Source organism: Ptychodera flava, chromosome 11 (genome assembly GCF_041260155.1).
Source record: "Ptychodera flava strain L36383 chromosome 11, AS_Pfla_20210202, whole genome shotgun sequence".
Classification (NCBI taxonomy): domain Eukaryota; kingdom Metazoa; phylum Hemichordata; class Enteropneusta; family Ptychoderidae; genus Ptychodera; species Ptychodera flava.
This window is the reverse complement of record NC_091938.1, coordinates 5,232,999-5,259,767: the sequence shown is the minus strand read 5'-3', so window position 1 is coordinate 5,259,767 and position 26,769 is coordinate 5,232,999. Positions and strand designations below refer to the sequence as shown.

The window sequence follows — 26,769 nt, the reverse complement described above, 5'->3', positions numbered from 1 at the left end:
AGATAGCATGTTGACATATTTTCACCTTCTAACTTGTTTGCATTTTCAATAGTGTTGATTTCTCTTTTAAAAAGTAGTTTTCCTTTCAATTATCAGGAGTGTCGTTTTAATATGATTGAAATCATCTTCGACGTCGTTTACTTCCTATTATACGGAAAGATCGTTTTAGGTCAGACCTTGACCAGACCTTCTAGTGTGAAATGTCATTCCCGCAAATATCACAAATTACCAATATCGAAATAGATAACAATAATAATTAAAAAAACATATATATAATAATCGTAATAGACATTTTTCATTTTACTTCTTCATTGATGTAAATAATATGTTTTGTATTTTTTGTCCGTATTCTCAAAACTTGAGATCTTTTCGTAACATAGGTATCTCTACAGTATATGTATATTGTATCACATTTTATTGTGCATTTGATTGTTGATGCTAAACGTGATTAGTTGATCAGCGTCTTTTTCAGTTTATTTGTGTTCTGTTCATTGTTCAATTCCTGTTGGTTAAAGTACCAACTAATAACGAGGGGACGGATGAACGATGAACAGACGAAGACTTCTTTTGCTGAAAGTGTGTAAAACTGAACTGGATATCTTTTTAAGCTAAACAATATAAATAAATTATTTATGATTCTTATTATTCTAATAATTCACTGTGGCACTGATGTCTCAGAACGAATCGTATTTAACATTCTACTTGTTACTTTGACGTCCGTCCACTGAGCTGTTCCACGGTATGTTTCAGCCTGGACATGATTAATTACATTATCAAATAGTGATTTGAGGTCAGCTGATCAGAAGAGTGATGATCAGCTGATGTCACACTTTCCATACCACAATCACACTGCAGAGTTTACGTCGCTTCTGGGGCAGCCCTGTTTTGCAAAACCATTGTTAACGCGCAATGTCGACCCCCATTGGCTAGCCTAAATTATGTAAGGTTTGAAGGGGTTCAGAATCGTCATAAATTTGCGACAAAGAACTACCAATTGGCCGTACAACATCTCCACCAGATGTTATATTAACTTGCATTCAGATTCATCCAAAAAAGTGACTTCACAATTTTGTCATATTCCTGAAACTTCCTCGTGTAAGACTTGGTACCAGAACCATACCGTCACCATAGGGGTAGCTTAAATGTTCGTCCCCGGGACGAGCGGAGGTAGGAGTGTCTTGGTCTCCGCTCTGGTTCTTCTTGCTGTTATTTATTTATTTTTATACGCTGGACTGTGGCAATAAAAATTTATACTTCCAATCTTGGGTGTCTTAGTCTTATCTTAGCACTGGTTTCGTATAGATTTCTTTTTTTACAAGATAAAACATTCAGAACAACTTTCATCAAGAGTACCTACTGAAACTGAGTACCTACAGAACAACTTTCATCAAGAGTACCTACTGAACGCATTGCCGAACACGACTCACAGTGTCCTTCTCTGTACGAACAATCACTGATCTGTGGTGTGTCCATTTACAAAATTTAAATGAATGGTGGTCAATACAAGAGATGCATCTTCTCATTCCCACTTTGGTCTCTTTATTAATGATTAGTAGCTTACTTACTTTACAGAAGAGTTTGACAATTGACTGAATCGAATCTTACTGTTTTCTTTTCAAATGAAACAAACTTTGACAGATAAGCTTTCTGTTTATCTAATTTGTTATTCAAGTTTTTAAGTTTAAAAACATGGAAAGTTAAAATCTATTTATACATTGATGTATGTATGTATGTATGTATGTAAGTATGTATGTATGTATGTATGTATGTATGTATGTATGTATGTATGTATGTATGTATCTATGTATGTGTGTATGTATGTATGTATGTATGTATGTATGTATGTATGTATGTATGTATGTATGTATGTATGTATGTATGTATGTATGTATGTATGTATGTATGTATGTATGTATGTATGTATGTATGTATGTATGTATGTATGTATGTATGTATGTATGTATGTATGTATGTATGTGTGTGTGTGTGTGTGTATGTATGTATGTATGTATGTATGTATGTATGTATGTATGTATGTATGTATGTATGTATGTATGTGTGTGTTCGTGTGTGTATGTCCGTACGTATGTATGTATATGTATGTGTGTATGTATGTCCGTATGTATGTATGTTTGGGTTATGAGAGAAGGGAGGAGAACAAGTCACACGGAAATCAAAGTCCTCTCACAAGCATAATCATTTAACCCTTATGTTCCTGCACACTGTTGAAAATTAACTTTATGTCATTACTGTATAAAATATAAAAAACTACATTAAATGTGTTGTAAGACCAATGGAATCTCTCGGTACGTGACACGTATTATTATCAATACTGAAATATGGGATCGACTTACAATAAGGGTACAGCTAAATATTAATAATATGCTTCAATTCCGATTGTTGTATTACAATTAGTGAAGAGGTAATATGCTACAAACTGAACGGTATAGTGTGAATTGAAAACTATTACTGAAATATGGGATCTACTTACAATAAGGGTACAGCTAAATATTAATAATATGCTTCAATTCCGATTGTTGTATTACAATTAGTAAAGAGGTAATATGCTACAAACTGAACGGTATAGTGTGAATTGAAAACTATTACAATAAAACCAGTAAATCCATAGTGTTCATATTAATATCAATACCAAAATATGGGATCTACTTACAATAAGGGTACAGCTAAATATTAATAATATGCTTCAATTCCAATTGTTGTATTACAATTAGTAAAAAGGTAATATGCTACAAACTGAACGGTATAGTGTGAATTGAAAACTATTACAATAAAACCAGTTAAATCCATAGTGTTCATATTAATATCACTACTGAAATATTAAATCTACTTACAATAAGGATACAGCTAAATATTAATAATATGCTTCAATTCCGATTGTTGTATTACAATTAGTAAAGAGGTAATATGCTACAAACTGAACGGTATAGTGTGAATTGAAAACTATTACAATAAAACCAGTTAAATCCAGAGTGTTCATATTAATATCAATACTAAAATATGGGATCCTACAGCTGAATATTAATAATATGCTTCAATTCCAATTGTTGTATTACAATTAGTAAAAAGGTAATATGCTACAAACTGAACCGTATAGTGTGAATTGAAAACTATTACAATAAAACCAGTTAAATCCATAGTGTTCATATTAATATCAATACTAAAATATGGGATCTACTTACAATAAGGATACAGCTAAATATTAATATTATGCTTCAATTCCAATTGTTGTATTACATAAATCCATAGTGTTGATATTAATATCACTACTAAAATATGGGATCTACTTACAATAAGGATACAGCTAAATATTAATAATATGCTTCAATTCCAATTGTTGTATTACAATTAGTAAAAAGGTAATATGCTACAAACTGAACGGTATAGTGTGAATTGAAAACTATTACAATAAAACCAGTTAAATCCAGGTTTCATATTAATATCAATACTAAAATATGGGATCCTACAGCTGAATATTAATAATATTCTTCAATTCCAATTGTTGTATTACAATTAGTAAAAAGGTAATATGCTACAAACTGAACGGTATAGTGTGAATTGAAAACTATTACAATAAAACCAGTTAAATCCATAGTGTTCATATTAATATCAATACCAAAATATGGGATCTACTTACAATAAGGATACAGCTAAATATTAATAATATGCTTCAATTCCAATTGTTGTATTACAATTAGTAAAAAGGTAATATGCTACAAACTGAACGGTATAGTGTGAATTGAAAACTATTACAATAAAACTAGTTAAATCCATAGTGTTCATATCATAGACGAATGGTGATAACAATTACAAATTTAAAAAGGTAAACGAAATTGTATTAAGGTAATAACCTAATTGTATCCTTCAGTTTCACTACAACTGGCTAATCGCTGTACGGATTTCTATTTGTATTGACACCTGTTACAAATATTAATATCTTAAAAGTATGATGATAATGGCAATATTAACATGTCATTGTTCCACAAAATATTGAAAATTTTAGTGATACTTCACAAGGTGAAAATTTCGGAAGCCAACTCAATTCTAAAAATGCTAATTAAACTGAAATTTGAATGTAATTTCTTGAACTTAACAACTGAAATCTTCAACAATCATATAATAATTGAAATTACTCATACCAAAATCTATATCAGTATACCACAGCCAACAATTCATGTCAAATGCGATTAAAATCTTTTAGCGTACTTAACCAGCATTACAAGATACTTCTAAAGAAAGCTATCCTTAAGTTATCAACCATAATCGACTTTACTTTGTTCAAAATATATGTACTACATTACTTGTGTCGTTAAAATATTACAAGGTTACACTACGGAAACGTAAATCATTTACTCGAGAAAGGCTGCTAACATACAGAACACAAGATAAAAACCCACAAGCAGCAACTTAAAACGAGAGAGATGTACGGCTGTGACAGCCCCAAATTTTCAAATATTTACCCATATATTCCAAATTAATTGAAGGATAAGAGTTAGAAAATCTAAAGAAGACTGTGCCCACACTGTACAGTGTAACAAATTAGCATAACTCTCGGGGATCCGGTTGTTGCAAAAAGATATAGGAGAAACCTTTGAGAAAACACATTTCCTTTCGTAACAATAATTTGAGCAAAGTGTTCTCCGTGTATATGTCGTACAGTGAATTCAAGTAAACGTCGCCATGCAATTGACAAAGATGTACTTTGAAATGTGATTTAGATGTGCCTTGAAATTACAATGGTCCTCCCTGCTTACACAAAGTTCATGGGCATAAAAGTTTTAGAATCAAAGGAATAAATGAATTGCATTCGTAAATCTCTATACCAGTACATACGATAGAACTGGAGCATGGCATACATCTATTTGATGTCCTTTTAAAGGCATACTTGACATCATGTACATAACATTTTACCGATGATTCTTGGCAATTCACGTTTGTAAACTTTATTTTAAATCCGTTCGAACTGCAGCTTTGTTTCACCTCATCAGGAATATGCCTCGTCTTTTTACATTTTGTCATTATTAGGTACATATTCTCGTCATTTACATATTGCCCCCGTTCGACAACTATTGTCTAATAAACACAGTTTTGTATTTTAGAATGATTCTTATTTCAAATCGAGTGTAAATTGTTTGTCACGTTGCCACAATATGTTTGGCTTTGTGTTGGTAGTCACGATCTGTCATTTCACTATTTTCATTTTACAAGTTATTTACTATTCCATCAAGACATCTGAGGAACTGTGACGTCTTGCCAGTTCTAATTTCTTGTAAAGGTTTCATACACATGTTCAGGAGCCCTGGTGTCAGGTGAGAGAGAGGAGTATGATGAATCATCCGTTTCAATTGCATTTGCATTTCATAGATTTGCTTTTGTGAAAGTTGATCAGATATTTCTGGAGGCTTTACATATCTATCAGGTATTTCCTCTCGATTTGTTGCATCAGCGCCCTCATTTTTCATGACAGTGGTATTCAAATCAACAATGCTATCATTACCTTTTACGCCATCATGTCGACTTTTGAAGGTGTCCTTTAAGTCACTGAATCTGAACGTAAGGTTTGATGTTTGTTCTCGACAGTTACCTTCTGCACTCGTGCGTTTCCTTATAACAACTATCATGAAAATCATCATTATCACGCCTACACCTAAAAAAAGTCCGCCAAAGAATGTTCCGGTTGCTATGCCTACGGTGCTTTTGTGTTCTGAAATCGATTTTGCGTTAGTAATCGGTATTGTAGCGTTGTGATCCATAGCCGTCGTACTGTATAGAGTGGAAGATGTCACTTTCTGAACGATACGCAAATGTGTAATGCAAGCCGCATCGCCTAACAAGTTAACAGCTATGCATGCATATAATCCAGAATGCTTCATCTGAGATCTCACTATAACAATTGTACCTTGGTTGTTTAGCGCCAGATCGCCGAATTCAACAGTTGTGTCATTGCTGTTGCTGCTTTTGTTTACAATGTCTCCATTTGGTGTGATCCAAGAAACATTTGGTTCAGGCACACCTGTTGCATCACAGATCAATGCTACGGTATTACCTTCATCAACTTCAATCCATCTTATGAGTTCGGAGAACTCAGGAGACGTGCATGTCATATTCTCTTCTGAAATATCCATGAAATCCAGTCCGGCATAGGTCTGTGGTGTTTGACACGTGAACCCGTATAGGTTAATGTTGATTGTCTCTCTGTTATCCTCGACCCACTGTCGCAGTCCACGGAGGCGGCAATCACATGCCCATGGATTGTCATGCAGATAAAGATTGATGTATGCTTCTGTTTTCATATCATCGAAGACTGCAATTGATAACGCTGACAGTTTGTTGTTGTTAAGATACAAATATCTGAGATTAGTCAATCCCCTGAATGCTGAAGGGGATATATTTTCGATGCAGGTGTTTTGCAGGTGAAGAGTACGTAGTTTCGTCAATCTTTCAAAGACCCCATCTTGCAATGAAGTGATGCAATTATAATTCAGGTTCAAGTAAGTAAGCTGTGGTAAGTTGTCAAGTTTCAGAAGCGCTTTGATTTCATTCCTCTCTAGTCGTAAATCTGTTAACGAATCTAAGCCAGAGAAGATTCCTGATGGTAAAGTTGATATCTCGTTGTTGTACAAATACAGATACTGTAAACTGGACAAACCATTGAAAGCATCAGGTGACATTGTTGTGATGTCATTGTTATAGAGGTGAAGACGTGTTAACGAATTTAAACCGGAGAAGATTCCTGATGGCAATGTTGATATCTTGTTGTTGTACAAATACAGATATAGTAAACTGGACAAATCATTGAAGGCGCCTGGTGACAATGTTGTGATGTCATTGTTATGTAGGTCAAGTTGTGTTAAGCGAGACAAGCGACTGAACTGATTGGAAGCTAGTGACGTCAAAGCATTGTATTGAAGTTGCAAAGTTGTCACGTTTCCAACTTCATCAAACAACGTGGTAGGTAGCATTTTCAGGTTAATGTTGTTGCTAAGATACAAATATCTGAGATTAGTCAATCCCCGGAATGATGAAGGGGATATGTTTTCGATGCAAGTGTTTTGCAGGTAAAGAGTACTTAGCTTCGTTAATCTTTCAAACACCCCATCTTGCAATGCAGTGATACAGTTATAATTCAGGTTCAAGGAAGTAAGCTGTGGTAAGTTGTCAAGTTTCAGAAGCGCCGTGATTTCATTTCTGTCTAATCTTAGATTTGTTAATGAGTTTAAGCCAGAAAAGATTGCTGATGGCAATGCTGTGATTTCATTGTTCTGTAATTGTAGCTTAGTTAACGAATTTAAGCCAGAGAAGATTCCTGATGGTAGTGTTGATATCCTGTTGTTGTACAAATACAGATACTGTAAACTGGACAAACCACTGAAGGCCTCAGATGACAATGTTGTGATGTCAGTCATTGTTATAGAGGTAAAGATGTGTTAAGTGAGACAAGCGACTGAACTGATTGGAAGCTAGTGACGTCAAAGCATTGTATTGAAGATGCAAATTTGTCAAGTTTCCAACTTCATCAAACAACGTGGTAGGTAGCATTGTCAGCTTAATGTTGTAGCGAAGATACAAATATCTGAGATTAGTCAATCCTCGGAATGCTGAAGGGGATATACTTTCGATGCAGGTGTTTTGCAGGGAAAAAGTACTTAGCTTGGTCAATCTTTCAAACACCCCATCTTGCAATGAAGTGATGCAATTATACCCAAGGTTCAAATTAGAAAGCTGTGATAAGTTGGAAAGCTTGGCAACTGCTGTGATTTCATTGCTCTGTAATTGTAAATTTGTTAACGAATTTAAGCCAGAGAAGATTCCTGATGGTAATGTTGATATCTTGTTGTTGTGCAGATACAGAATCTGTAAACTGGACAAAGTACTGAAGACGCCAGATGACAATGTTGTTATGTCATTGCTATACAGGTAAAGACGTGTTAACGAATTTAAGCCAGAGAAGATTCCTGATGGTAATGTTGATATCTTGTTGTTGTGCAGATACAGATACAGTAAACTGGATAAACCATTGAAGGTATATATGACAGTGCCGTGATGTTATTGTAGTGAAGGTATAATTTCTCTAGACTTGTCAGGCCACTTAATACTCCAGATGAAATGACTGAAATCGCGTTGTTGCTGAGATATAAGTTCTTCAGCCGTGTAAGGGAAATGAACGTCTCCGTTGGAAGTGACATTATGCTATTTCTACCAAGGTCAAGGGTGACTGTTTCAGCTGGAATACCTGAGGGTATCACTGTCAATGATCTGAAGTCACAGTCGACGTCGCTATTCGACCCACAGCTGCACATTGAAGGACAACTCATGGCTCCATTGATGTTCAAAAGTATTATGAACAGCGCTACCGATACAGTTGTGCATCCAACCATGGTTGCATAAGTTTCACTGTTGAAAGAAATGCAAACGTTGGTCAGGCGAAGCCAAAAAAATGCTCGTGCAAAAATGATAAATGCTGTTATGTTATCGTGCTGTCGATGGCTGTGGTTGTGGTGTACTTTTGTCACTCATAATAGTTGGTGAACTAACAGTTGTTAAAATCTTTGACCGACTTTTCTCAACGTTTTTATTTCGCTTTTGTTGCAAATGTTCATTAATTACACCGAAACCAAAAGAATGTCATATCCCAATGCTGATTTGACCAGAAATTTCCACCATGCATGGAGCGTGGAAAGTGTTATGTACACCTTCAGAGGAATGTAATAAAAGACAACTACCAAATAATCGAATTACCGGAAGGTTTCAGGTTCTGACGCTTTATTCAACAAACATGTTTATATATTTAACTGCAATGGAAATCTGCGATATGTTTTCTTTTACTGAGGAAAATTTACAATAAGACTACAAAAATGAGATTATAGCAATAACGAGTCTGTATCGAAGAAGACGCAATATAGATTCGCATCACAAAAAGCAAATTGACTACTACAAAAGTTAGCTCGACGTCAATACTGTATGTTAGGAACAAATTAAAAGTGTTTCTGCCATACGTAACCTTGGCGACGATTGAGAAGGTCAGTGACAATACAGCGGACAAATTTACCCATGGTAACGAGTTGATGGAGAATATGCCAAATAAATTTCTAAGATTTTTAAGGTAATTTTTATCTTATCTTTTAAACGTGGCACAATTTACGTAATGATTAAGTCTGCTTGGTGGATTGGTCATAGTCACTGTGTTATTTTATAACACTCATTCGTTATGCAAAGGCGTAGACTTGCATAACCATAATAAGGTTGTTAGGAGAGAAACTGCACTCAGTCCAACTACAAAGAGGATGCACCAGTTTAGAGACATGGACTTGAAATAGGGTATCTTGAGTTTGGTAAAGGAGACAAGTCCGGTAGTCTACGGTTAAGCCTTTATTAAAAAACCAACGTTTCGACCACACACAGGAGGTCTTCTTCAGGGTCTAAAATAATAACATGAGCGGATAAAAAGATTAAAAATAAAAAACCAACAACGATACAACACAGTAAAATGAAAAGAGAGATATTGCGTACAAGTAAAGTAAAAGTAAAGCTGGGCTTTGCGCGTATCATAGGAAATGTAAAATCAATAATGCGATCGGTTTTTACAGCTCTCCAGTATTGTAAGTTATTTCTTCGTTCATACTGCTTTCCAGACACCAGTTTGCTGTCAATATCTCGTTTTGCCTTCACTTTTTATTACATGTTTGAATCCCGCTTTTGATTTTACATATCTTTTACACTTGTTTTATTGATTTTACATTTCCTATGATACGCGCAAAGCCCAGCTTTACTTTTACATCTCTTGTACGCAATATCTCTCTTTCATTTTACTGTGTTGTATCGTTGTTGGTTTTTTATTTTTAATCCTTTTTATCCGCTCGCTCATGTTATTATTTTAGACCCTGAAGAAGACCTCCTGTGTGTAGTCGAAACGTTGGTTTTTTAATAAAGGCTTAACCGTAGACTACCGGACTTGTCTCCTTTACCAAACTCATAATAAGGCTTTATAATGTTAACAATAACGACTTTTTAATACCACAATTTTTAGCAACTTTTAGCGATTTGCGACAGGGACACTGAAAGATCCGGACGAGCGCAGGAACCCCGTGACCTCGACTCGCTGAGTGACGAGGAACTCGTTTATGACTGAATCTTTGACCTTTGGTTCGTAAGCTTACAAGAACTAACACCTATTGAATTCCGTGTGCGGAATATTTCTATCGGGCGCCAACTTGTGGCAGCATGACTCTCTGTTTTGGTATGAAGATTTCAAGACTCATTAAGGCGTCTAGACTCATTAAGGCGTCTACCATATTAGTGCCTGCTGGACGAAGATCGGAATTGAGACTTATAGTTTGGATTCTGTCCGTTTTTTTGCACAATTTGACGATCTATTTTATTTTTATTTTGTTATTTTATTAATAATGACTTCCACAGCCGAGACCATTTACGGAAGACTGTTAGAAATATACAAATACATAGTTGAAACATTGAAACAAGACATACAAACATTAACAAACACTGAGAAAACGATGTTTTACAATATTTTTAAAACGTCTCAACTTACACAAGGATCTTTGTCATTTTAGTCGTTTAAAAGCAAATTCAATCTTCTCTGAATTCTACTAAAAAGAGAGTCTCGAACACAATTGACTCTACCGAATGGCACATGAAACAAAGAAGTACGCCGAGTTCATTGATGTAAATAGTATGTTTTGTATTTTTTGTCCGTATTCTCAAAACTTGAGATCTTTTCGTAACATAGGTATCTCTACAGTATATGTATATTGTATCACATTTTATTGTGCATTTGATTGTTGATGCTAAACGTGATTAGTTGATCAGCGTCTTTTTTCAGTTTATTTGTGTTCTGTTCATTGTTCAATTCCTGTTGGTTAAAGTACCAACTAATAACGAGGGGACGGATGAACGATGAACAGACGAAGACTTCTTTTGCTGAAAGTGTGTAAAACTGAACTGGATATCTTTTTAAGCTAAACAATATAAATAAATTATTTATGATTCTTATTATTCTAATAATTCACTGTGGCACTGATGTCTCAGAACGAATCGTATTTAACATTCTACTTGTTACTTTGACGTCCGTCCACTGAGCTGTTCCACGGTATGTTTCAGCCTGGACATGATTAATTACATTATCAAATAGTGATTTGAGGTCAGCTGATCAGAAGAGTGATGATCAGCTGATCTCACACTTTTCATACCACATTCACACTGCAGAGTTTACGTCGCTTCTGGGGCAGCCCTGTTTTGCAAAACCATTGTTAACGCGCAATGTCGACCCCATTGGCTAGCCTAAATTATGTAAGGTTTGAAGGGGTTCAGAATCGTCATAAATTTGCGACAAAGAACTACCAATGGGCCGTACAGCATCTCCACCAGACGTTATATTAACTTGCATTCAGATTCATCCAAAAAAGTGACTTCACAATTTTGTCATATTCCTGAAACTTCCTCGTGTAAGACTTGGTACCAGAACCATACCGTCACCATAGGGGTAGCTTCTATGTCCGTCACCGGGGACGAGCGGAGGTAGGAGTGTCTTGGTCTCCGCTCTGGTTTCTTCTTGCTGTTATTGTATTTATTTTTATACGCTGGACTGTGGCAATAAAAATTTATACTTCCAATCTTGGGTGTCTTAGTCTTATCTTAGCACTGGTTTTGTATAGATTTATTTTTTTACAAGATAAAACATTCAGAACAACTTTCATCAAGAGTACCTACTGAAACTGAGTACCTACAGAACAACTTTCATCAAGAGTACCTACTGAAACGCATTGCCGAACACGACTCACAGTGTCCTTCTCTGTACGAACGATCACTGACCTGTGTGTCCATTGACCAAATTTAAATGAATGGTGGTCAATACAAGAGATGCATCTTCTCATTCCCACTTTGGTCTCTTTATTAATGATTAGTGGCTTACATTTACTGAAGAGATCGACAATTGACTGAATCGAATCTTACTGTTTTCTTTTCAAATGAAACAAACTTTGACAGATAAGCTTTCTGTTTATCTAATTTGTTATTCAAGTTTTTAAGTTTAAAAATATGGAAAGTTAAAATCTATTTATACATTGATGTATGTATGTATGTATGTATGTATGTATGTATGTATGTATGTATGTATGTATGTATGTATGTATGTATGTATGTATGTATCTATGTATGTGTGTATGTATGTATGTGTGCATGTATGTATGTATGTATGTATGTATGTATGTATGTATGTATGTATGTATGTATGTATGTATGTATGTATGTATGTATGTATGTATGTATGTATGTATGTATGTATGTATGTATGTATGTATGTATGTATGTATGTATGTATGTATGTATGTATGTATGTATGTATGTATGTATGTATGTATGTATGTATGTTGTGTGTGTGTGTGTATGTATGTATGTATGTATGTATGTATGTATGTATGTATGTATGTATGTATGTGTTGTGTGTGTGTGTGTGTGTGTGTATGTCCGTACGTATGTATGTATATGTATGTGTGTATGTATGTCCGTACGTATGTATGTTTGGGTTATGAGAGAAGGGAGGAGAACAAGTCACACGGAAATCAAAGTCCTCTCACAAGCATGATCATTTAACCCTTATTATGATCCTGCACACTGTTGAAAATTAACTTTATGTCATTACTGTATAAAATATAAAAAACTACATTAAATGTGTTGTAAGACCAATGGAATCTCTCGGTACGTGACACGTATTATTATCAATACTGAAATATGGGATCGACTTACAATAAGGGTACAGCTAAATATTAATAATATGCTTCAATTCCGATTGTTGTATTACAATTAGTAAAGAGGTAATATGCTACAAACTGAACGGTATAGTGTGAATTGAAAACTATTACTGAAATATGGGATCTACTTACAATAAGGATACAGCTAAATATTAATAATATGCTTCAATTCCAATTGTTGTATTACAATTAGTAAAGAGGTAATATGCTACAAACTGAACGGTATAGTGTGAATTGAAAACTATTACAATAAAACCAGTTAAATCCATAGTGTTCATATTAATATCAATACTAAAATATGGGATCGACTTACAATAAGGGTACAGCTAAATATTAATAATATGCTTCAATTCCAATTGTTGTATTACAATTAGTAAAAAGGTAATATGCTACAAACTGAACGGTATAGTGTGAATTGAAAACTATTACAATAAAACCAGTTAAATCCATAGTGTTCATATTAATATCACTACTGAAATATTAAATCTACTTACAATAAGGATACAGCTAAATATTAATAATATGCTTCAATTCCGATTGTTGTATTACAATTAGTAAAAAGGTAATATGCTACAAACTGAACGGTATAGTGTGAATTGAAAACTATTACAATAAAACCAGTTAAATCCAGAGTGTTCATATTAATATCAATACTAAAATATGGGATCCTACAGCTGAATATTAATAATATGCTTCAATTCCAATTGTTGTATTACAATTAGTAAAAAGGTAATATGCTACAAACTGAACGGTAAAGTGTGAATTGAAAACTATTACAATAAAACCAGGTAAATCCATAGTGTTCATATTAATATCAATACCAAAATATGGGATCTACTTACAATAAGGATACAGCTAAATATTAATATTATGCTTCAATTCCAATTGTTGTATTACATAAATCCATAGTGTTGATATTAATATCACTACTAAAATATGGGATCTACTTACAATAAGGATACAGCTAAATATTAATAATATGCTTCAATTCCAATTGTTGTATTACAATTAGTAAAATGGTAATATGCTACAAACTGAACGGTATAGTGTGAATTGAAAACTATTACAATAAAACCAGTTAAATCCAGAGTGTTCATATTAATATCAATACTAAAATATGGGATCCTACAGCTGAATATTAATAATATTCTTCAATTCCAATTGTTGTATTACAATTAGTAAAAAGGTAATATGCTACAAACTGAACGGTATAGTGTGAATTGAAAACTATTACAATAAAACCAGTTAAATCCATAGTGTTCATATTAATATCAATACCAAAATATGGGATCTACTTACAATAAGGATACAGCTAAATATTAATAATATGCTTCAATTCCAATTGTTGTATTACAATTAGTAAAAAGGTAATATGCTACAAACTGAACGGTATAGTGTGAATTGAAAACTATTACAATAAAACTAGTTAAATCCATAGTGTTCATATCATAGACGAATGGTGATAACAATTACAAATTTAAAAAGGTAAACGAAATTGTATTAAGGTAATAACCTAATTGTATCCTTCAGTTTCACTACAACTGGCTAATCGCTGTACGGATTTCTATTTGTATTGACACCTGTTACAAATATTAATATCTTAAAAGTATGATGATAATGGCAATATTAACATGTCATTGTTCCACAAAATATTGAAAATTTTAGTGATACTTCACAAGGTGAAAATTTCGGAAGCCAACTCAATTCTAAAAATGCTAATTAAACTGAAATTTGAATGTAATTTCTTGCACTTACAACAGAATTACTCAGCAATCATATATTAATTGAAATTACTCATACCAAAATCTATATTAGTATACCACGGCCTACAATTCATGTCAAATGCGATTAAAATCTTTTAGCGTACTTAACCAGCATTACAAGATACTTCTAAAGAAAGCTATCCCTAAGTTATCAACCATAATCGACTTTACTTTGTTCAAAATATATGTACTACATTACTTGGTTCAAAATATTGTCGTTAAAATATTACAAGGTTATCACCATGAAAACTTAAATCATTGACTCAAGACAGGCAACTAACATACAGAACACTATATACATAAAAACCCGCCTTCGGCAAAAACACGCAGATGTACGGATGTGACAGCCCCCAAATATTCAAATATTTACCCATATATTCCAAATTAATTGTTAAGGATAAGAGTTATAAAATCTAAAGAAGACTGTGCTCATACTATACAGTGTTAAAAATTGGCGTAACTCTCGGGTATCAGGTTGCTGCAAAAAGATACGGGAGAAACCTTTGAGAAAACACATTTCCTTTCGTAACAATAATTTGGCAAAGTGTTTTTCATGTATATGTCGTACAGTGAATTCTAGTAAACGTCGCCATGCAATTTGATAAAGATGTACTTTGAAATGTGATTTAGATGTGCTTTGAAATTACATTGGCCTTCCCTGCTTACACAGAGTTCATGGGCACAAAGTTTTAGAATCAAAGGAATAAATGAATTGCATTCGTAAATCTCTATACCAGTACATACGATAGAACTGGAGCATGGCATATATTTATTTGATGTCCTTTTAAAGGAATACTTGACATCATGTACATATCATTTTACCGATGACCCTTGGCAATTCACGTTTGTAAACTTTATTTTAAATCCGTTCGAACTGCAACTTTGTTTCACCTCATTAGGAATATGCCTCGTCTTTTTACATTTTGTCATTATTAGGTACATATTCTCGTCATTTACATATTGCCCCCGTTCGACAACTATTGTCTAATAAACACAGTTTTGTATTTTAGAATGATTCTTATTTTCAAATCGAGTGTAAATTGTTTGTCACGTTGCCACAATATGTTTGGCTTTGTGTTGGTAGTCACGATCTGTCATTTCACTATTTTCATTTTACAAGTTATTTACTATTCCATCAAGACATCTGAGGAACTGTGACGTCTTGCCAGTTCTAATTTCTTGTAAAGGTTTCATACACATGTTCAGGAGCCCTGGTGTCAGGTGAGAGAGAGGAGTATGATGAATCATCCGTTTCAATTGCATTTGCATTTCATAGATTTGCTTTTGTGAAAGTTGATCAGATATTTCTGGAGGCTTTACATATCTATCAGGTATTTCCTCTCGATTTGTTGCATCAGCGCCCTCATTTTTCATGACAGTGGTATTCAAATCAACAATGCTATCATTACCTTTTACGCCATCATGTCGACTTTTGAAGGTGTCCTTTAAGTCACTGAATCTGAACGTAAGGTTTGATGTTTGTTCTCGACAGTTACCTTCTGCACTCGTGCGTTTCCTTATAACAACTATCATGAAAATCATCATTATCACGCCTACACCTAAAACAAGTCCGCCAAAGAATGTTCCGGTTGCTATGCCTACGGTGCTTTTGTGTTCTGAAATCGATTTTGCGTTAGTAATCGGTATTGTAGCGTTGTGATCCATAGCCGTCGTACTGTATAGAGTGGAAGATGTCACTTTCTGAACGATACTCAAATGTGTAATGCAAGCCGCATCGCCTAACAAGTTAACAGCTATGCATGCATATAATCCAGAATGCTTCATCTGAGATCTCACTATAACAATTGTACCTTGGTTGTTTAGCGCCAGATCGCCGAATTCAACAGTTGTATCATTGCTGTTGCCACTTTTGTTTATAATATCTCCATTCGGTGTTATCCAAGAAACATTTGGTTCAGGCACACCTGTTGCATTACAGGTCAATTTTACGGTATTACCTTCATCAACGTAAACCCATCTTATGAATTCGGAGAACTCAGGAGACGTACATGTCATATTCTCTTCTGAAATATCCATGAAATCCAGTCCGGCATAGACCTGTGGTGTTTGACACGTGAACCCGTACAGGTTTATGTTTATAGTCTCTCTGTTATCCTCGACCCACTGTCGAAGTCCACGGAGGCGGCAATCACATGCCCATGGGTTGTCATGCAGATAAATACTGATGTATGATCCTGATTTCATATCATCCAAGACTGCCATTGCTATTGCTGACAGTTTGTTGTTCCTCAGATACAAATTTCTGAGATTAGTCAATCCCCGGAATGCTGAAGGGGATATGTTTTCGATGCAAGTGTTTTGCAGGTAAAGAGTACTTAGCTTCGTTAATCTTTCAAACACCCCATCTTGCAATGCAGTGATACAGTTATAATTCAGGTTCAAGGAAGTAAGCTGTGGTAAGTTGTCAAGTTTCAGAAGTGCTGTGATTTCATTACTCTCTAGTCGTAAATCTGTTAACGAATCTAAGCCAGAGAAGATTCCTGATGGTAAAGTTGATATCTCGTTGTTGTACAAATACAGATACTGTAAACTGGACAAACCATTGAAAGCATCAGATGACATTGTTGTGATGTCATTGTTATAGAGGTGAAGACGTGTTAACGAATTTAAACCGGAGAAGATTCCTGATGGCAATGTTGATATCTTGTTGTTGTACAAATACAGATACTGTAAACTGGACAAACCATTGAAGGCGCCAGGTGACAATGTTGTGATGTCATTGTTATGTAGGTCAAGTTGTGTTAAGTGAGACAAGCGACTGAACTGATTGGAAGCTAGTGACGTCAAAGCATTGTATTGAAGTTGCAAATTTGTCAAGGTTCCAACTTCATCAAACGCGTGGTAGGTAGCATTGTCAGGTTAATGTTGTTGCTAAGATACAAATATCTGAGATTAGTCAATCCCCTGAATGCTGAAGGGGATATATTTTCGATGCAGGTGTTTTGCAGGTAAAGAGTACTTAGCTTCGTCAATCTTTCAAACACCCCATCTTGCAATGAAGTGATGCAATTATAATTCAGGTTCAAATAAGAAAGCTGTGGTAAGTTGGCAAATTTGCCAACTGCCGTGATTTCATTTCTGTCTAATCTTAGATTTGTTAATGAGTTTAAGCCAGAAAAGATTGCTGATGGCAATGCTGTGATTTCATTGTTCTGTAATTGTAGCTGTCTTAACGAATTTAAGCCAGAGAAGATTCCCGATGGCAATGTTGATATCTTGTTGTTGTACAAATACAGATACTGTAAACTGGACAAACCATTGAAGGCGCCAGGTGACAATGTTGTGATGTCATTGTTATATAGGTCAAGTTGTGTTAAGCGAGACAAGCGACTGAACTGATTGGAAGCTAGTGACGTCAAAGCATTGTATTGAAGTTGCAAAGTTGTCACGTTTCCAACTTCATCAAACAACGTGGTAGGTAGCATTTTCAGGTTTACGTTGTTCCTTACATACAAATATCTGAGATTAGTCAATCCCCGGAATGATGAAGGGGATATGCTTTCGATGCAGGTGTTTTGCAGGGAAAAAGTACTTAGCTTGGTCAATCTTTCAAACACCCCATCTTGCAATGAAGTGATGCAATTATACCCAAGGTTCAAATTAGAAAGCTGTGATAAGTTGGAAAGCTTGGCAACTGCTGTGATTTCATTGCTCTGTAATTGTAAATTTGTTAACGAATTTAAGCCAGAGAAGATTCCTGATGGTAATGTTGATATCTTGTTGTTGTGCAGATACAGAATCTGTAACTGGACAAAGTACTGAAGACGCCAGATGACAATGTTGTTATGTCATTGCTATACAGGTAAAGACGTGTTAACGAATTTAAGCCAGAGAAGATTCCTGATGGTAATGTTGATATCTTGTTGTTGTGCAGATACAGATACAGTAAACTGGATAAACCATTGAAGGTATCATATGACAGTGCCGTGATGTTATTGTAGTGAAGGTATAATTTCTCTAGACTTGTCAGGCCACTTAATACTCCAGATGAAATGACTGAAATCGCGTTGTTGCTGAGATATAAGTTCTTCAGCCGTGTAAGGGAAATGAACGTCTCCGTTGGAAGTGACATTATGCTATTTCTACCAAGGTCAAGGGTGACTGTTTCAGCTGGAATACCTGAGGGTATCACTGTCAATGATCTGAAGTCACAGTCGACGTCGCTATTCGACCCACAGCTGCACATTGAAGGACAACTCATGGCTCCATTGATGTTCAAAAGTATTATGAACAGCGCTACCGATACAGTTGTGCATCCAACCATGGTTGCATAAGTTTCACTGTTGAAAGAAATGCAAACGTTGGTCAGGCGAAGCCAAAAAAACTGCTCGTGCAAAAATGATAAATGCTGTTATGTTATCGTGCTGTCGATGGCTGTGGTTGTGGTGTACTTTTGTCACTCATAATAGTTGGTGAACTAACAGTTGTTAAAATCTTTGACCGACTTTTCTCAACGTTTTTATTTCGCTTTTGTTGCAAATGTTCATTAATTACACCGAAACCAAAGAATGTCATATCCCAATGCTGATTTGACCAGAAAATTTCCACCATGCATGGAGCGTGGAAAGTGTTATGTACACCTTCAGAGGAATGTAATAAAAGACAACTACCAAATAATCGAATTACCGGAAGGTTTCAGGTTCTGACGCTTTATTCAACAAACATGTTTATATATTTAACTGCAATGGAAATCTGCGATATGTTTTCATTTACTGAGGAAAATTTACAATAAGACTACAAAATGAGATTATAGCAATAACGAGTCTGTATCGAAGAAGACGCAATATAGATTCGCATCACAAAAAGCAAATTGACTACTACAAAAGTTAGCTCGACGTCAATACTGTATGTTAGGAACAAATTAAAAGTGTTTCTGCCATACGTAACCTTGGCGACGATTGAGAAGGTCAGTGACAATACAGCGGACAAATTTACCCATGGTAACGAGTTGATGGAGAATATGCCAAATAAATTTCTAAGATTTTTAAGGTAATTTTTATCTTATCTTTTAAACGTGGCACAATTTACGTAATGATAAGTCTGCTTGGTGGATTGGTCATAGTCACTGTGTTATTTTTATAACACTCATTCGTTATGCAAAGGCGTAGACTTGCATAACCATAATAAGGTTGTTAGGAGAGAAACTGCACTCAGTCCAACTACAAAGAGGATGCACCAGTTTAGAGACATGGACTTGAAATAGGGTATCTTGAGTTTGGTAAAGGAGACAAGTCCGGTAGTCTACGGTTAAGCCTTTATTAAAAAACCAACGTTTCGACCACACACAGGAGGTCTTCTTCAGGGTCTAAAATAATAACATGAGCGGATAAAAAGGATTAAAAATAAAAAACCAACAACGATACAAAACAGTAAAATGAAAAGAGAGATATTGCGTACAAGTAAAGTAAAAGTAAAGCTGGGCTTTGCGCGTATCATAGGAAATGTAAAATCAATAATGCGATCGGTTTTTACAGCTCTCCAGTATTGTAAGTTATTTCTTCGTTCATACTGCTTTCCAGACACCAGTTTGCTGTCAATATCTCGTTTTGCCTTCACTTTTTATTACCTGTTTGAACCCGCTTTTGATTTTACATATCTTTTACACTTGTTTTATTGATTTTACATTTCCTATGATACGCGCAAAGCCCAGCTTTACTTTTACATCTCTTGTACGCAATATCTCTCTTTTCATTTTACTGTGTTGTATCGTTGTTGGTTTTTTATTTTTAATCCTTTTTATCCGCTCGCTCATGTTATTATTTTAGACCCTGAAGAAGACCTCCTGTGTGTAGTCGAAACGTTGGTTTTTTAATAAAGGCTTAACCGTAGACTACCGGACTTGTCTCCTTTACCAAACTCATAATAAGGCTTTATAATGTTAACAATAACGACTTTTTAATACCACAATTTTTAGCAACTTTTAGCGATTTGCGACAGGGACACTGAAAGATCCGGACGAGCGCAGGAACCCCGTGACCTCGACTCGCTGAGTGACGAGGAACTCGTTTATGACTGAATCTTTGACCTTTGGTTCGTAAAGCTTACAAGAACTAACACCTATTGAATTCCGTGTGCGGAATATTTCTATCGGGCGCCAACTTGTGGCAGCATGACTCTCTGTTTTGGTATGAAGATTTCAAGACTCATTAAGGCGTCTAGACTCATTAAGGCGTCTACCATATTAGTGCCTGCTGGACGAAGACCGGAATTGAGACTTACAGTTTGGATTCTGTCCGTTTTTTGCACAATTTGAAAACCTATTTTATTCTTATTTTTTTATTTTATTAGTAATGGCTTCCACAGCCGAGACCATTTACGGAAGACTGTTAGAAATATACAAATACATAGTTAAAACATTGAGACAAGACATACAAACATTGACAAATACTGAGAAAACAATATTTTAAAATATTTTTGAAACCGCCTCAACTTACACAAGGATCTTTGTCATTTTGTCGTTTAAAAGCAAATTAAATCTTCTCTGAATTCTACTAAAAACAGAGTCTCGAACACAATTTACTCTACCGAATGGCACATGAAACAAAGAAGTACGAGTTAAAAACCTTGTACATGAAGACAGAAAAAGAAGTTAAATCATTGACATTAAACTTCGCATTCATGCATTTGTATAAAAATATATTATCAAAATAGTCTTCCTTGATTTTAATGACCGTAAATTATGAACATTATAGAAATAACGGACGACGCGCTGACCATTAACGTTTATTTATGGGCAAGGGCGAGAAGAACGTCAAAAATTAACGGGCGAGGCTTGCCGAGCCCGTTAATTTTGGCTTTCCTCTCCCCCTTGCCCATAAATCATGGTGGTAAATTCATGTTGTCTGTGAACTATCTTTTCAAAGATTTTTTTTTCTCGGATACATTTACTGTTCCATATGACATATACGGATTATTTTTCGCTTACCTTTCCCTGGTGACAAAATTTAAATAAACTGCTGGGTGGGGTAAACGTATAGTTGAGTTGTTTTCTATACTTCGCAATGCAAATACCTGCAAGGCTATGATCTCCAAAGATTTACCAAATCAGTCGAAACAGTAAGTGACGGCTTATCCTATTGTAACATTTTTTCGACAACTTAAATGATTAACATTCATTTTCGGGGCGTTGGATGGAGTAGTGACTCTACAAATACTCAGTGCGTGGTAATTTTGGAACTGATTCAAAGGTCAGCCCGGGTCAAGAATCACATGAATGAAATCGGATTCGTGATTTGATCGTAAAAGTTAGGATGCAGCCTTTAGGTAAATCAGGCCACCCATATAAATAGGAACAATACCATAGAGTACAAGTCTGGCTGCTGTATTCTGTGCAGGTTTTGTTAGGTTGATGACGCAAGCAATGTTGACGTATCTAATAAGTGCACCATCGACTTCCCCTTATAATTTGAAAACGCCTCGCCCACGAAGTTTGATCAGAAATTCGATGTACAAATGTAGATGACAAAACGCAGAAAATGCCCAGAAAGAATTAGATGACACAGCCTCAGGAAGATATTAGGCAGTTTATTGATGGACATGGAATTTTGACTTTTCTTGGATCTAACATGATATTCTTCTGCGCAATAAAACCGACGTTACAGTATTTCTCATAAGCAGACACGCTATTATGAGTCTTGTAAATAATAAAATCCATATTTTCTGAATCAATGGATGATTTATTGAAAGCAGCTTCAGCAAATGCTTGTCTTATTTGTGCATGTTTTTGTTTATTTTTAGTTCAAAAGGTAAAGTTTGAATCTCTTCAAGACGCGACAGAAAGATTCGGTTGAGTAAGTGAACTCTGACCTCAAACCGCAGCAGTGACGGGAAGCCGAGTGAAGCTGGTATTCAGCAGTTACTACAAAACCATTGATTTTGACTTTTACACTTTTTTGTTTCACTGTTGTTTTGGATTTTCAGTTTTAACCTGTTCTGTTTCGGTTTTCTTTCGAATGTTCAGTTGAATTACACTGCAAAGCAAAGTGGCACATCTCATCTAGATAGTAGCCTCCATAACAGTCATATGACTCTTGGTCCATCGACCATAATTTCACTTAATTGCTTAATGCTTAAACTGAATTGAAGGCAGGTTCCGTCGCTCAAATACTCAACGTGCCCTTTCTGTCTATAATTAGAGGTTATTACCCAATATCGCCTGTTCCTGTGTCGTATCAGCATGAGTGTCATTTGTGCTGCGTCAGACACGAGACGAAGTCGAGTGTCTTACGCAGCACAAATGACACGAATGCTGATACGACACAAGGAACAGGCGATATTGGGTAATAACCGATTTATCATATACCCATGCCCATAATTTTAGGGAATTTTTACTATAGAACGAAAAACCTTTAATTTTGACGCTTTACTTTATTACGCCTTGCGCATAAATATTAGAATGTTAATGTGAACAGGCTTCATTCATAAAGTATACGACGAAGCTCGCGCGGAGAGCCTGGGACGCCATTTTGTTGTGTAAACCTTTAGAGTTGCCATGTCAACAGTCGTCGCGCGTGCGACATCGCTGTCACGCCACGCGCTCACTACCTGTTCGGTGGAGACAGTGCACAGAGCCGGCACCGTGCGAACGGCAGAATGTTTGCTAGAACTTGACCCAAAAAATACCATGGGAAAACATTTCAAGACTCAACGTGATATTTCCGTATTTTGCAACCAGAAATACCCGTGTTCCTCGAAGCCCTTCAAGTTTTTATGTCGGCGACATCGCTTCGCAGGCGGGTAGCAGCAGCCATTTTGTTGTTTACGTTGTTTACCAACAAACTGCTAATGTAGTTCGGGAAAACCCTAAAACTGATGACGTTCATCGTGCATATCTCGATGTTTACCGTGAAATATCACGGCTGATATTTTACGTTGAACGTCACTAGGATGTAGCAATATGGGCATGGGTATATGATAAGGCACATTAGTAGATGGCAAACCACTTACTCGACTTCATATATTAACTAACAAAGCTCCATGCAAACCCGTGAAAGAATACAGTGGGACCGCAATTTAATGCCACTAACAATCAGCATATCAATATTAAGGTAGCTCAAAAGGACAACAAATAGATTAGAAAGACAGAAACATCAGCTGATTTCCAGATGCAAAAGTTATAATCGATTAAAACTACGTATGTGTTACATATTAGGAAAAAACTGAAATAGTTGCTTCCAGTCCTGACCTGGAGACAATGGGCAAGATCACTTTGAATGAAGTTTACAAAATTGGCAGGTTCATTCTTACCTTAGTGGAGAATAGCCTGCTATGATGTCAAGGAGGAGATTTACCAAGTACTTTCTGTTTTTACAAAACACGAAGTGTTGAAGATTCGTCTTCGCTTACCCGTTCCTGGTTGTACAATTTAAATAACAAAAGTCTCCTAGGTGGATTGGCCATATTGTTGAGTTATTTATAAAACACTCATTCGCAATGCAGAGACTTGCATAGCCATGTCCATGATATCTTAACTTTTACAAAACATTTTCTAATGTCAACAATAACGACTTTTGATACCACAGCATGTTTTTGACAGCTTCAATCACAAAACGAAATCCTATTCTCTGAGACGACCACATTTGAATGATGATTCTACAAATATCTAAAACCCGGAGTAACTTGGCACCGTTACAAAGATCAACCCGGGTCAATCACGTGAATCAAATTGGCTAGTGTTTTGTTATGGTGAGGTAAGAATCACAGTAGAACCTATGTGCGCTGAGAAAGTAAATGGGGATACGTTTAATCTTGGCGTCAATGAACTGTCGCTGACGAGGTATCTGTTGCAAGACGAACCAAATAAAAGGACACCTGAACCACGTAGTCTAAAACTTAGAAGACAAGCAGAAAATAAAAATAAATCATAAGATATTCAAAGAGATTGCACATAAAGCCTCTCTATAAACCGGTCTAAGGAGATTGCAAGCAACGTTCTAGTCCATATGAACTGCCCTACAGTGAAAGGAACTGCCACTGTGGTACGTCAGTTGCACCTTGGAAGATGTGACAGTTTCTTGTCATTGTAGCACTGAAGGTGAGATGAGCCTTTACGTCAACCAGGTCACTATACGGAAGCGATAACAAAGAGGGCTTTGTACATGTAAGTGAGTAAGATCATGTTTGTACACAGGGTACAGGGGAAAGTCCCCTTGGGTGGGGAGGAAGGTGTTTTTTGTGCAACGGTTTACCTTATTTGATTTATTTTAATGCGTGTGGGACGGCTGTGGTGTTGACTCAATCACTTAATCCGCTGATACGGACAGCGGATTAGCAAGTTGGCAATGTTTTCGGAGCAATTACAGTGGTGTATACACAAGTTGGGGAGGAGATAAGGACTTGTCGGTAATAATAAAGCAGTCAGACGGTGTAGAGTTGAACTCTTTATTTGAAATATCACAGTCAAAATTAATAAAATCAAATAAGGTAAACCGTTGCACAAAAAAACACCTTCCTCCCCACCCCAGGGGACTTTCCCCTGTACCCTGTGGTTTGTATTGTATTTTAATCAATTGGATACTAGACTGAAAAACCGGCCGTCTCTCGAGGATGCTCTCTACGTTTCCCTGCCCTGCAATCCATAAAATATGCTGAAGGGAAATCTTGTTTTATTACTTTTGGTTTTGTTGGAAGCTGGTGTGGGACAGTGTACGAGAGGTCTGAAAAAGGGAAAACACGGCCAGTTTGTAAAATCATGTGCAAACCCGCTCCATTTACGGTGATCCGGGACGGACGCAACTTAGGAAACACCGACACTTGCACACAACGGCTAATGTAGAAAGTTTATAACGATTTTTAGATCGACTAAATATCGGACAGTTGGGCTAATTAGTAAATTTAGATTTCGACTCATGTTAGCTTTCAGCTCATGTAGAAAATTTAAATTTAGATTTAGACTGAGCTAAATTAGCTTTCTAAACTCCCAGCTAAACTTTCTAAAAACGATAAAACACAATTCCGCACCTTAATCCCAAATTGGGACCTTAAGTCGCCAGTTTTGTCTATTGACCGTAGTAGGGTCATGGTGGGAGGCCATATAACGCCGGGGACACACATCATCGTACGAAGGGGTAATTGTTTGAAAGCATGAACTGTCATACGGATATTGATTTTCTATATCAAACACCATGATTAATATTTACCCTACCAGAGAGCGACAGAGCATATACATGGTTTGTTTTTGGACCTGGATTACTTCTCTGGGTTCTATATTAATTGCCAAAATATTTTGATTTCTGTAAATTTGGTAAATATCACCACAGCATGTGTAACTAGACAGCCTTACATATTTACAAATGTAATTTTGTGGATTAGATTTTCTCTTTTCTTTGCATGTCGCAGAAATTGAGCACAGAAATTGTGAACAGTGTGCTGCCGGTGTTCTGCCAAGAACGTAGGCTGCCAAACGGAGATACATTAACATCTACGCATGTGCGAACTTTTGAGTGTTTGAGTGTTTCATCAGATTTCCTGGCTTCTCTTTTGTCCCAATTTCAAGATTTCCAAAGAATTTAACTCCATTCTGGCTGGATCAAATTTTCTGAAATTTTAACATTATATTCTTTAAATGCTATATAAGAAAACAACTATTTCGTTTGGCAAAAGTTCCTAGATTTTGAATGAGGCATTTTAGTTTTGCTAATCTTGTTTGTAATCAGTTTTTTTAACTGTCAGTTTATCAACCCATGCAATTTGAGAATGAGGATAGATAATACGAAATAAAATAGTTGTTTTTTCCACAAAAACTCTTCTTTGAAGTTAAATATTACATTTTAGAAAGTAGTGCAAAGTTTTGACTAGAAATTACTACTATGGAATTATAATTTGACACAAAATTTAGGGGTGACCTTTAACCATTTTTATCTCTCATATTCTAATATTAGAGCATGGTAAATGTATGAACTATATGACTTTGTACATGTGTTTATAGTAGAGTACATTTCTCGTAGATTTTGACATAGGAGTTGGGGGGATTTAAGTGTCCCTGGACACATTGTTTTCAGGTGCAGTTAGAGCTCTTAAAATTTGCTTCTTAGCTTTTAGAGTAGAGAGGTTAAAACTTTTCCAATATTCAGTATTATTTATGGTAGCTCAATAAGTTACCAGATCCAAGAAAAAAAAGAGAAAATGACAATAACAATATGGTCATCTTGATGTACTGTGAAGTGGTGATATCAAATGCTATGAAAATTAGAGATAACTTTGTT

The 26,769-nt window shown here is 35.7% G+C and overlaps 3 protein-coding genes across 3 annotated transcripts; all 3 read right to left on the bottom strand.

Annotated features, from left to right (window-relative positions):
* Positions 1–2,518: 2,518 nt before the first annotated feature.
* On the bottom strand, positions 2,519–7,541 carry LOC139143802 (leucine-rich repeat-containing protein 15-like). The gene has a single exon (XM_070714363.1). The coding sequence runs from the start codon at positions 7,422–7,424 to the stop codon at positions 5,220–5,222; it is 2,205 nt and encodes a 734-aa protein (XP_070570464.1). The 5' UTR covers positions 7,425–7,541; the 3' UTR covers positions 2,519–5,219.
* A 7,401-nt stretch (positions 7,542–14,942) lies between these two features.
* On the bottom strand, positions 14,943–17,264 carry LOC139143366 (leucine-rich repeat and immunoglobulin-like domain-containing nogo receptor-interacting protein 2). Its single transcript, XM_070713623.1, has one exon. It carries the CDS (start codon positions 17,126–17,128, stop codon positions 15,659–15,661), a length of 1,470 nt encoding a protein of 489 aa, XP_070569724.1. The 5' UTR covers positions 17,129–17,264; the 3' UTR covers positions 14,943–15,658.
* Positions 17,265–17,286: 22 nt separating this feature from the next.
* LOC139143781 (insulin-like growth factor-binding protein complex acid labile subunit) lies at positions 17,287–18,994 on the bottom strand. The gene is made up of 2 exons (XM_070714332.1): positions 18,252–18,994; positions 17,287–18,219 (listed from the first exon to the last, which is right to left on the bottom strand). The coding sequence occupies exons 1-2, from the start codon at positions 18,828–18,830 to the stop codon at positions 17,380–17,382; spliced, it is 1,419 nt and encodes a 472-aa protein (XP_070570433.1). The 5' UTR covers positions 18,831–18,994; the 3' UTR covers positions 17,287–17,379.
* Positions 18,995–26,769: the final 7,775 nt, after the last annotated feature.

What these genes read in the sequence shown, in the direction of transcription:
- LOC139143366 (XM_070713623.1), bottom strand. Translation starts at nt 17,128, where the DNA reads ATGTCATCTGATGCTTTCAATGGTTTGTCCAGTTTACAGTATCTGTAT.
- LOC139143802 (XM_070714363.1), bottom strand. Translation starts at nt 7,424, where the DNA reads ATGACTGACATCACAACATTGTCATCTGAGGCCTTCAGTGGTTTGTCC.
- LOC139143781 (XM_070714332.1), bottom strand. Translation starts at nt 18,830, where the DNA reads ATGGTTGGATGCACAACTGTATCGGTAGCGCTGTTCATAATACTTTTG. An exon ending in ACCATCAGGAATCTTCTCTG is followed by an intron (nt 18,220 to 18,251) that starts GCTTAAATTCGT and finishes TTACAATTACAG; the next exon opens with AGCAATGAAATCACAGCAGT.